Source organism: Centruroides sculpturatus, unplaced genomic scaffold (assembly GCF_000671375.1).
Source record: "Centruroides sculpturatus isolate CEXI.00-Female unplaced genomic scaffold, Cexi_2.0 scaffold278, whole genome shotgun sequence".
Taxonomy (NCBI): domain Eukaryota; kingdom Metazoa; phylum Arthropoda; class Arachnida; order Scorpiones; family Buthidae; genus Centruroides; species Centruroides sculpturatus.
Window position 1 is genome coordinate 155,538 of NW_019384546.1, and position 13,265 is coordinate 168,802.

Sequence of the window (13,265 nt, forward strand, 5' to 3'; positions counted from 1 at the left end):
TTATCTTAATGTTCAAAATAGAAGAAGAATGTAAGATGATATCTGTAGCGGCAATCTTATATATGTGTACGTGTCACAAGCTAGAATTACTTCTGAAATTGTGTAATTCAAATTTGCAGACGAAGCTTTAAGTATTAAGAAAATATTTTTTTTGTCAGCTTTTTATTGTTTATATATTTTAATGCTGTGTTTTTTCTACAATTCTTTTTAAGTTAGTAGGATAGAAATTGGATCGTTTTATTTGTAAATGTAATTTTTATATATTTTAATTTCTATTATGTGTTAAATTTATGTATTTTAAGACTTGGAATTTAACATTAAATTTTTTGAAACATCTATTTAATTTGTGTACACTTAAAGAACAAAATGTTTGCTAGAATTCCATTTAATAATACATAAACTCTCTTTTAGCCAGTTGTCTATCACCTCCTCCTTTAGCATTTGGTCCCATTTAATTTGTCCCATTGTGAAAATGGGATTGCTGCTGCTTAGTGCTGGATTAACCAATAGACAAATAAGACAAATATCTAGGGCCTGTAATTTGCAGGGGCTTGTAATTCAGTACAGAACTTTTCTGTTTTAAAACAGTTTAAAAATTATTTAAGAAATTCCGTAGGAAAGGAAAGGCTAATGTCTTTAGCAATGCTTGCTATAGAAAAAGATATTCTTGAATGGCTAGATTGTGAAGATATTATTGATCAATTTTTTTTAAAATGAAAAATTTAAATTTTTTTAAAGACTGATTAATGACTATAATTATATATATTTTTCATTATACCAGAAACTTTTTTATTATATAATTATTATTGTGTTAGTGTTTGTATTCTCTATTATTAATAAAAATTTTAAGTGATGATGTTTAAGATTTGTTTAGTAGCAATTTATTTAAATGGAGCCTCAATTTAAGTTTTGTCTAGGGTCTGCTAGAGACTTAATCTGTCACTTCTTCTGCTTTCCTTTTTTTGTTTAGCTTCAAGTCCAGATGCCATTGTCAACCTTTTTCTATTTTAAATCCTGACTTGAAACTGCCAGAGCTATCAGATTCTGTATGGAGTTAACTCCTGATAATTCAGTATCATCTGATCAGTGTGTTATAAGAATCATTTACTGCTTATCTTTCGGTCATTGGAAAGATTCTGGTATGTTTAAGGAAGAATAGCAATTATCCTTTTATCAAGTTATACCAAATTTTATTGAATTTATTAAAAAGAAGATAGAATTATTTATCAAACAAGTAGTTAGAGATGATGTTTCTGTATAAATTTTTATTAATATAAAAAGAAAAATTTTAAATTCCTTGGCATTCTGTATAAGATAAATGACTGTTTTTTGTTTTAGCCATTAATTAACTTGCTGTCGGTAGGTACTGGTTTTCTACTGAATTGAAGTTTGTTAAACTGTGTAAGTGAATAGATTCTGTGAATATTTTGGACATTTTTGAAAGTATTAATTTTGAAATCATCATATAAATAAAATGATTTGCATAATTCAGGAAGCTAGAAGCTTTTTAATAAAATTTTTTAGCTAATTTAGGATTTTTTTTTATAGCATAGAAAAAACATCTATTCAACAGAATAGAATGATGTAAAAATATAATTAAAATACAATAGAATTCCTATTGGAACTTGTCAAGTTTTGATTTTTATTACTACTACTATTTGTCTTTCAACCAGTATCCTGCAAAAAACAGTTCCAGTAATGTTTCTAGTAATTATTTGATTAGAAACACTTATTTAATTTTTAAAATGAATATTTATTTGTGCTTTACTTCTAGAAAAAAACTGAATCCTATCAAAATATTAGATACAAATAAAAAAAAGGTATAGCCGGAAAGAAGCTGACAATGAAAAACAACATACTTGCCTAGTAATTAAATAAGTTACCAGACCTTTTCCCCCATTTATAAGATGTAACTGTCTCTAATCCAAATTTATATAGTAAATTATATTTATACCTCTTTGTATCCTTGAAATATCCTGATAATTTTCTGTTTGAAAAATTTCAGGGTAATCTGATTTGCGTATTTGAAAGTCTGTATGTTTATTTCGTCTGCTTGCTGTCTGTATGCTTAATTCATTTATTTCGTAAGTGATTCATGACTTAACTGCTGTCCAATAGAACATCAAACGTAATAAATTTTCAATGAAATCTTTCTTGGATGTTTTTCATTTTCATATTTCCAATATAATAATTAATGCATTGATTGGATTGATGATATAAGGCAACATAATACATGGGTGATCTGCCAAGCAGGAGTGCCTCCCAGGAAGATGCTATGGGAAAATGGTCCCTATTTAGATGTTAAACATGTTAATGACGGCACACTACTACCTAGACAATAACATTCAATAGCATGATAGTCTATATGGTTGTTATAAAAAATAGTAAGATTTTTAATTTGATTGCCTAGAGAAAATAGTTAGTAGATTGACTAGTCGAGACTGGGGCTTGGAAGAATACTGGTCTTGAACTTTTAATTTTGTAGTGAGTATTCAAATTATAAGCTGTATGATAACTCACTAGATAAACTTATTTACAAGCATCATAGAAACATATGTTAAGAAAAAGAGAACTTTAATATTTCCTTTCAATATCATTTGCATTTCATAATTAATCTGAAATTGAAGATCAGAACTTCTTCTGATGCAAAGTAAGTATTAGATCATTTGAAACTCCATTTTTATGTTTTGAATTTAATAGTTGTGCTGCTGGCAAGAAGATAAATTTGAAACATAACTTAGCATAGTAAAATCAGTTAAGATACCAAATGTCATATCTTTGAGATATTTTGATGTGCTATATATATATAATCTGTCTGGTAATGTTGTGATTTTTTAAAATGTTCCAAAAATACTACTAAATGTCTGTTTTAGCAGATAAAAATTTAATTTGATAAAATAAATCTTAAGCATTTATAAACATTACAGTGGTACCTCAGGATACGAAATTAATCCGTTCCGAAACTGAGATCGTATCATGAAAATGTCGTAAGGTGGATCACCTTTTCCCATACGATTACATGTAAAACCAAATAATTCGTTCCAACGCGAAAAACATACTCAAATTAAAGCCAAGTAATACATTTAAAAAAATAACTGTAGTAAGAAAAACAAATGAAAAATGCGAACTAATGTAACGTCGTATGGTGAGTTTTTGTTCGTATCGTGGAGCAAAAATATGTTCGAATTTCATGTCGTATCCTGAAAATTTCGTATGCTGGGGCGTTCGTAACCTGAGGTACCACTGTATTACCTTTTCATATATATAAATAAATGCTTTTCTAATCATAGGTTATTTATATTTATTATTTTCTTATTTCTCTTTTCCTTTCATTAAGTGAATATAATTTAATTTTCAAGCGTATTATGTAGCATAATTTAAAGTAAAATTCCAATTTAGATTATCATAAATTATGTAATTGTCCTTCATTCTTCTATGAAAGCAAAAATTAATTTCAGTTGAAAATGTTTAAATAAGATTTATTTTTTTCTAGTGTAAAATTATTATGAAGTATGATTTTTCTGTTTTGATTTTTATCTAGTAGGAATGGATTTTCGTATGGACATTTCCATGTTATGATCATTTGGTCTACCAGAACTTGTTTATAAAATTTTTATTTAGTACTTTTTGTATATTATGAGCAAACACCAGAGTTTTTCTTGCATGTACAAAGGAATTTTTCTCCTAAATTTTTGGGCTGCAATTTGAAAAAATTGTAGACCTGTAAATTTCCACTGTCGCCTGTCTGTCCTTCCTTAATCTTGAGAACTATGTTAGAAAAATCAAATTTAAGACCAGATATGGAAACCTTGGGCAGGAGGCCCTGATTGACTATATATACAAACTTCCGGTTTGCACTGGAAGTCACGTTATTTCAATTAAAAAGTTTCCCCTGAAAGCAGTTAATACATGACTGGCACAACTGTTGTTAAAGGAAAAGTATGATGTACAGGGGAAGATGCTACTAATTTGAGGTAGAGAGCATATATATTAAATGACAAATTAGAAATACAATTGTCACAATTCTGGGCTACAATTTTTAATCTCACAATAAATAATCACTTGTTTTAGGATAATTTATCTTGCAAGAATTTCAGGAATGTGTTACTGTAGTTAATGAGGGGAATGCTTTTTTCACATCAAAAAGAATTAACAGTATATTAATATATTTTCATTATTAAGTATTAATCTTGTAAGGTTAAATTAAAAATTTTTTTTTAGGACAAATTAAATAACAGTTTCAAGAAGGCTAATGGTTTTCATTTTAATATAAAATGTATAGCTTGAAGTTGTGTAACCCATTTTTCATTTTGGTCAGTGTTTAAATTCTTTGTTTTCCTAGATTATGATATAAAGGTACTAAGAATTTGTACAGATGATTTTGATTCATTATTTTCTATGAACTAATAATGCACTATAAAATAATGAATTTATATTATGAAAATTTATTAAATATAACAGATTAACAGATTTATTCTGTATTTTGAATATTTTTATTACCTATTACTAAACAAAAAAATTTAAATATGAAATACTAAATCATACAATTATGTATCGGACACCTTGTGCACAAAACAAGTGTTTTCTTCTTATAACAGCTGGTGAGTTGAGTAAGTAAACATTGCAGCAAGTGAGAATGAAGTTTGATATAAAAAAATTAACATTCTAGAGAATATATTAATCCTTATAATATTTTAAAAACAGAAGTTTACTGGCTAATCTTGATTTGCATGCTGTGCGTTGTTTTTTTACTTTTGTATTTGTTAAAGTTGAATGCCATATTCTAAGACAATACACAATCAAATCATCCAGGTCTAAATATAGCATTACAAAAAGAATACAGAATAATTTATGTAAGCAATTCTATAAATATATCAAAATAGAGCATTATAAAAAAAGAAATTAAAAATAATTGCATAAATATAATTTGAATATTTTCCTCCTTGTTAAACGATGCTTTATTGAATGTACTAAAAAAAAAATATATATCCATTTTTGGAGGAATATAAAATATTAAAAATAATACAGATAATGTGTTTTTACTAAATTTATTACTTTTATATTTTGTCTATGTTAAAATATTTGCTAAGATGATATGAATTAGCAAGTTTTATTAAAATTTATAGTGTTTTTACATAGAACAAATGTTCTTTTGATGTGTTGTTATTATTGTCAATAATAATAATAATAATCTAATTTAGTAAGAAATCTTCCTTATCATCAGTTGTGCCGATTCAATACATGACACAGGATCCAAATTTATTATTACAGATCAAATTTTTTATGCTATTTTCTTTTATGTTTTGTCATACAAATAATTTGGCTATGTTAGATACAAATTGTTATATTTACTTTATACTTGGATCTTTAATGTTAGTTAATATTTAGAGAGATAATAAGTTGCATTTGTATCTGAAAATTATGAAAATTTACCACCTGTTTGTTATCAATGTGAAAAATAAGTGATTTTTAGTTCAATACTATTTATTCAGAAATACTGAGATAATATTATATATAGTAATATATCTGATAAATCATGTCATGACAAACTTTTATCTGTACTTTTGCATGGATACCCTGAATACTCAGTGTACTTAAAAGTATATTTGATGTGTTTTTGTAAATTTGCTATCACATTTTCTTTAGTTGCAATATTTAATTACCTAAAATGACTTCTTTGCACATGCAGTTTGCATTAAATAACCACACTACAAAAGAAACTTTAATGCAGTGATATTTTTTAATATTTGAATGTTTTTGGTCATTTTTATTGACCACCTTCAGGATAAAAACATTGATCGAATGACTGTTTTCGTTTGACATGACAAGAAATATATGTTTGTTCCGTTTGACCGAAAATGTTTGAAAATTAGAAATGCCTCTACATTTCAGGGTTTCTTTCATGATGTGGTTATTTAAAATGACTTTTGTAGGTTTTAATAATTACACCTGCAATGAATTTTGTATTGATTGTTTGATAAAATAATTTGTTAAACATTTTTTTTCCTACTTGGATATTCGTATTTGATAATTTAATAATGCTTAAATAATGAAAATTAAATACCTTAGTCTGCTGTTTTTTATCAATGACAATTGCATTGTTATCTTTAATTTATGTAACTTTAACAATGTTACCTGTGTTAATTTAGAAATTTGTTTCTTTTCATTGTCTTTTGCATGTTTTATGCTTTGATTTTTCTAGTTTTTATACAAAAATTGTATTTGGTATCCTTTCTTTTATAAATATGTTAAATTGCTATTTAAAAATTAATTACTGAATAATCTATTATGCAATAATAATGGCCTAATTGTGCATCTTTTCACTTAATTTAAAATGAAAAATTTGCGACAAAATGCACTCTAAGTCAATATTTTTCCAATAATGCACGCATCCTGAATTTTTTTTTTCGTATAATTAATCACATTAGAATTGATAAAGGATGATTTTTTCCCCCAGGTTTTTTTAAGATGAAATTAAAATAAGATATTTTTTTAGTAATTCTTTATCTTGATAAATATTTACATTTTCTAATGTTGTTAATCTATATTCTCTAAATATTTGTATAAATGGTACTGCAGATGTATCTAGAAAGGAATTTATATATATATTATCCTTGACTTCTTTGGTTCTTAATTAATTAATAACAATAAATAGCATGACGTTTATTTATTTAAATATGTTTACAGAGATTATATATTTAATGATGATAAATTATAGCTTATTGCTCTTCATTTTTGTATATGCATTATATTTTTATTGTATTCTGTTTTAAATGATTTAACCTTAAAGATAATTTCTGTTTTTTGTTTGTTCTTTTTGTCAGTTTAACTTACAGATATAAGCTATAATAGATAATTTGTGTGAATTCTTTCATAAATTAGAGCAAATATTGCCAATTTTTCTTTTGCTTATTAAATTATAAACTTAATAGATCAATTCAAACTAGAATTTTTTAAAGAATTTGTATAGGATCTTCTCAATTCCCTGTTTTACAAAAAACATCGGACATTAAAGTTGAAGTTTTACGTACATTCGTCATTATAGAAGCTTTAATATCTAGCCCCATTAATTTACAGAATTAAGAAAAATTATTTACAGTTTGAGTGAGGACAAGTGTTTTAACATTAGAGAGAGAAAATGATTTTTAAAATAGGTTTTACAAATGTCAAATCATGAGTTAATTTTTTTAATTGTAAATTTTTACATTAAAACTTGAGTGAAGCAGATTTAACAAACATAAGGCCGAGAAATTTTGGCGTTACCATCAAATTTTTCCCACAGTGTCCTGTCTAAAGAGGAACCCGAGTGATGTGAATAGAAACTGCACGTTATTTTTCTAATACAAATTAAGAGCCTAAAATTGAAGAACAAAATGAATTTAATTAAGAAGTTGTAATGTATGTAAGTAGTAATAAGTAATCTTGAAAATGCATGTTAAATTGTATAACAAACTCGAGAGAGTTTTTTTTTGTTGTTAATAATAATGTTGGTACTGTTGGTATATGTTAAAGATAAGTTTAATGGTTTGGCGTACGGTGATTTATGAATTGTTGTAGAGCATTGTGCTGCTAATGATGCAGCAAGTAGCATCTTCTACAGTGTGTGAAAATAACATAATTTCTGCAGAGTTAGATTGTTAAAATCCTATTTATTAGTTTATTTGGAGGGCTTATCACCAAGGCTGACCGAAAAATAGACCAGATCTTTTACAAATAAATTTAGTCTTTAATAATCACCTTTAAATTTGAAAGCAATTTTTAAAGACTAAATTTTTTTAAAAGATCTGGTCTATTTTTTGGTCAGCCTTGGTAATAAGCATTCCAAATTGTTAGAATTAAAGTCCTATTTATTAAGCTTTTTAAATTAAAGTTGTGGGCTAAAAGCATTGTTTATTATTACCATTTTGGGAGTTTACAGTCTAAACTTTCAGTGAGAAAACAAAGAAATTTCACTTAACACAATACTGTTTGTATGCATTTTTTTTTGCAACTATATACACAAATGTATATTTTTATTTTTCTGCATTTTTGTCTTTTATTTATTGATTGTTTGATAAATGTAGTAAATAATGTGTTTCTTAACTTTTTAGAAATTTGGTTCACTTGTTCTCTTGTAAGTTACCCACTAGAGAAGTACTACTTATGATATTACATTTCAAATAACATAATAGACTTTAATATTTATAGTAATAAGAAGGCCGACGACCTTTACTTACATATTTTCGTGATATAAAAAGATTGGCGACCCACTTCAATGATACTACATTCTATTTTTACGCTTATTTATATCATTATCTATGGTATACCGTGTTAAATTGTACCTTTCGGGATAAGTTTTGGCATGTTATTTTTATGTTAAAATAAAATATTTCATTTAAATGTTAATTCAATAATTCAAATAATTAACTTTCTACTATTATATTTTTAATTATGTATATAAATTATGTAATTTGTAAAATATATATACTGTATATAAAGGAAAATTATATTTGGAGTATTTTTGATTTAATTTGTTTGTGTGAAATTTAAGATAGTAAGCATGAAAAACATTTTTAAAATATAATTTTAAAGTATGAAAATTCATTTTAATAATTAATTATGGCTAGAGAAGTTAAGTTTTAATTTTGAACTGTCAGCATGTTTACTTTCTGCCCGAGGGTTTTTGTAAAATAATGATACTCAAGTTCGGATATTAACTTTTCATACGTGTAACGACTGCATGTGTCCTTCTCAACCACCGGTCCATGGTAATTTTAATGGACCATGAAAGTTACAACCCAAAAAAAGAAAGTTTGAAGTTATAAGAAATTTAGATGAAAATAATTCTTTTTTTGTTTTTAAGGGTAGATTCTTAAAATTTAAAATGAATTGCTGCTGCTAATCTTATTTCTTGATGGCGTTTGATTTGAAAGTCAAAACTTTCATTAGTTGAGAAACATCCACTACTCTGATCACACTGTAATTATATGTTGAATTATTCATTTATATTAATTGTACAAATTTACATTTTAGGGGGTCGGGTATAAATTATTTGAAGCTTTGCCGCTGTTGGTTATTTTGTTCCTTTCTAATAAGAACATTACTTTGAAGTTATCGTTCGAATAAACTGTTCAGTCATTTGTTTTAGTCGCTCACAGATAGGTATTTTAGTGATTTTTTTTTTTTTTCTAAAAGTTTAGATGCTTCTAATACACTTGGACTAAACACTTAGTTTATACCTCGTGATTGCATGATCACATTTGAATAACGTGTTAAACATATGGTCGATTGCATTGTCAGGAAATAATTTATTTTGTCTATACTTTATGCTTGTATTTTCATTTTGTACAGATAGTCTACATAAATGTTTAGTCCCTAGTGAATTGCCCTGTGTGATGTTTCGTTAGACATATTTATCAACTCCTTACTTTTAACTTAATATTCATTTAGTAAATTTTACTGTTTTTATTAGTATATTATTTTATTATATTTGTACTGGTTTCTTATAGAATATTTTCTGAATATTCACAAGTGGGTTTTATGTTGCTTACTGCAGTTTCAAATAAAATTACATATATTTGTATTGATATTGCAATTTTATTGCACGGTTTTACTGCGATTTTATTGCAATTTTATTGCACGGTATCATTACTTTATTTATGTCTATTATGTTATACACTTGTATTGATAAATATATAAGAAGCAATGATTAGGTATTTGGATTATCGGTGAAATTTTAAGTTATCAAATTTATAATTTTATTATTATATACATAACATGTCTATTTAAATTAATGTTCCAATGATAATTTTAAATACAAAATACTTTCTTTCAGATGTCTTTTCGCATTGTACGAAACAGTAAATTTCGACACGTGTTCGGTCAACCCCTAAAACGTGAGCACTGCTACGACAACATTAGAATTACGAAGAGTTCCTGGGATTCGAATTTCTGCGCGGTGAATCCGAAGTTCCTCGCCATTGTCATAGAAGCGGCGGGCGGAGGTGCATTTCTAGTGCTTCCGTTGCAGAAAGTAAGTGTTTAATTAAAAACTCACATTACGTAAAAATCACTAGATTAAAATTGCATAAAATGTTAATGCACATTAAATCTGTATTGAAAAATGTAGAGCAAGTTATAAAGTTATTTCATCTAAAACAGTTATTTCTGCAGTAATAAAAATGTAGTTGCTGCCTTAGAATTTGAATTGACATTTATTTTATTAGAAAGATCATGTCTTGACATGGGGAAAACAGAAGAAAAACAAAATACACAATTATATATTCTGCAATATCTTACAACTTTGTAATTTGTAGATACAACAGAAAAACTTATACAATTTCTTGTTTACTTATTTTGGTTTTATTTTCCCAGCTCTTATGTATACATAACAAGGGAAAGTTGGAATTGTATCAAATTTGACACAGTTCCAATATTTGCAAAAAAAAAAAAAAAAAAAAACTTTGACTCAGTTTTTTGAAATCTCCACGTTTTGAGACCTGAATCCAAAAGGTAAAAAACAGCAAAAAAAGTTTCATATATTTTGGCATCTATTTTGCTTATCTCAGGATGGGATAAAGATTAAGAAACAAACTTTGGCGTGATTGCTTGTATATGAGGAGCATTCATGCTATTAAATTTTGGTGGTTAAAAGTTGAGAGGGTGAGGAGAAAGAGAGGTGTCATATATCAAGAGGAGTAGGACTTAATGAAGATTTTTTCCAAATAAAAACTCATAACAGCTGGGAAAGTTACTCAACTCGTTGCTGGATTTTTTTTATTATTTGAATAACTTTCACAACTATGCTAATTGTTTAAGCTTTAACAAATTCCATTACAAACTTACGTAAACAAATTAGTTTCATTATAAATATCTTCATAAAATTAATTTCTTCTTCTTCTAATGGTTTTCAATTTAACTAAATTGTAGGTTTGCTGTAATTAACAATGTTCCTTGCACAGAAAAAATGAGCTTTATACATTTTTTCTGACAAATATCTTCTTCAGAAAATGCATATATTTGCATTAACACTTATCTGATTTTTTTAAAATCCTAGCTTAATAGAAATCTTTTTTACACATTTAAAGTTAATTAACAAACAGTGTATTTATATTAGGATAATTTTAAATGTTTCAAACAATGCAAAAGTTAATTGGGACAGTAGAACTTTTCGTAACTCATTTCTTTTTAAAAACAGACCAATGGAGAAACCAAATTTGTTTAAAACATTAGGTAACTCATACACTGAATTATTATTCTTTAGTTTGCTATTGGTTAAAAATGCTATTTAAGAAAGCACAATGTTGTTGTATTATCTGCCAATGTTAATGAGAATTTAATCACTCTTTTCATAAAATATAGGAAGATACTAAATCTGTTTAGTTCTAATCTTAATGCATTCCCTAGTACATAATATTCTAAGGAAAATTATTTTTGTATGAAATAACTTTGAATAACTTCTAGACTCTTATTTCTTTAAACACTAAATTGGTGGAACATGTTTATAGTGCTTCTGGAAAAAGCAAGCTTGACAATTAATCCTTAAATCTTTTATTTCTGGAAATACTGTTAATATCTATTGATTAATTAAATATAAAAGATGACCAAACCCTAGAAAATTTACTCCCTTTTTGGAGAGTTATTACAAATGATATTTTAGATACCATTTATTACAAAAGCATAATAAGACTTTGATCCTTCTCTGGTGGTATTAGGATCTGTCAATATGATGCCATCTGAAAATAAGATATTGATTGGACTGCCTTATCAATAAAGAAACCATTGTCCTCTCTTTCAATATGTATTTAAATTGAAATTATAAAAGTCAACCTCTATGATTTTAGATTATAATAATTATGTTCTAAATCTGTCAGATATTTCTAATTCACTAAATACTAAATGTCACTATTGCAGCTCTAAATTTATTGATATGCCTTTTTTAAAAATTTTAGTATAAAAACTAGACTTGTAATGTACTACACCATACAAAAAAAGTGGAGTTACACAAAATTAAGGTTTTAATGAAATACCAGGCCTGGACTTAATGGGAAAGCAAAATACAATGGTTCAAAATAACATTTATATAAGCAAAAATTTGCAATAATATTTATTAGATTGAACAGTAATATATATAAATAAACAAAAATGATTATAAACAAGAAGTTAGTAATAAATATATATTTCAAATATTCAAAGTAAGTCAAGATCAATTATGTACAAGGAAAAAAATCAATCAATGAAAGAAATTTTTTTTCCAGCTTGGGATGTATAATTAATTAAATTTCCGCCAATATCAAAAATAAAAAGCAAAGAATACACCGCCTTACAAATTGATCACTATCAAAAGAATGCCAGACAATCACTTCAAGGAAGGTCGTTTTTAGGAGCTACACTGCACCATTAAATGGGTGTGTCATCTTTTATCTGCCTAAAAGCGTTAATTCCGCACTACTCTATTTATTTACATGTTTAAGCGTTACGGGATCAGTAACTTATGTAAATAAATATTTGTTGGTCTTAATTTTGAATTTAGTATATTTTGGGGTTTCTTGGGAGTTGCCATCATTAAAACAAAAATGACCCTGAAAGGAAAATAACAACTAAAAGTAATGATCAGACTTTGACTTCTTTCAGACTTCTAAAATTTTCTTACATTGAATTGAGAATAGTGAAGTTTATTTTTAAATCTGAAAGATCTGAAACTCATTTTAATAGGTGTTTTTTTTTTTTTTTTTCATGGGGAAAACAGAAGAAAAACAAGATCCACAATTATATATTCTGCAATATCTTACAACTTTGTAATTTGTAGATACAACAGAAAAACTTATACAATTTCTTGTTTACTTATTTTGGTTTTATTTTCCCAGCTCTTATGTATACATAACAAGGGAAAGTTGGAATTGTATCAAATTTGACACAGTTCCAATATTTGCAAAAAAAAAAAAAAAAAAAAAACTTTGACTCAGTTTTTTGAAATCTCCACGTTTTGAGACCTGAATCCAAAAGGTAAAAAACAGCAAAAAAAGTTTCATATATTTTGGCATCTATTTTGCTTATCTCAGGATGGGATAAAGATTAAGAAACAAACTTTGGCGTGATTGCTTGTATATGAGGAGCATTCATGCTATTAAATTTTGGTGGTTAAAAGTTGAGAGGGTGAGGAGAAAGAGAGGTGTCATATATCAAGAGGAGTAGGACTTAATGAAGATTTTTTCCAAATAAAAACTCATAACAGCTGGGAAAGTTACTCAACTCGTTGCTGGATTTTTTTTATTATTTGAATAACT

At 26.6% G+C, this 13,265-nt stretch overlaps 1 protein-coding gene across 1 annotated transcript in view; it reads left to right on the plus strand.

Annotated features, from left to right (window-relative positions):
• LOC111623498 (coronin-1C-like) overlaps positions 1 to 13,265 on the plus strand; it is a 30,599-nt gene that overhangs the window by 8,850 nt on the left and 8,484 nt on the right. The window contains exon 2 of the mRNA XM_023366096.1: positions 9,815 to 10,012. Coding sequence (XP_023221864.1) covers positions 9,815 to 10,012 — 198 coding nt within the window. The remainder of the gene's footprint in view (positions 1 to 9,814; positions 10,013 to 13,265) is intronic.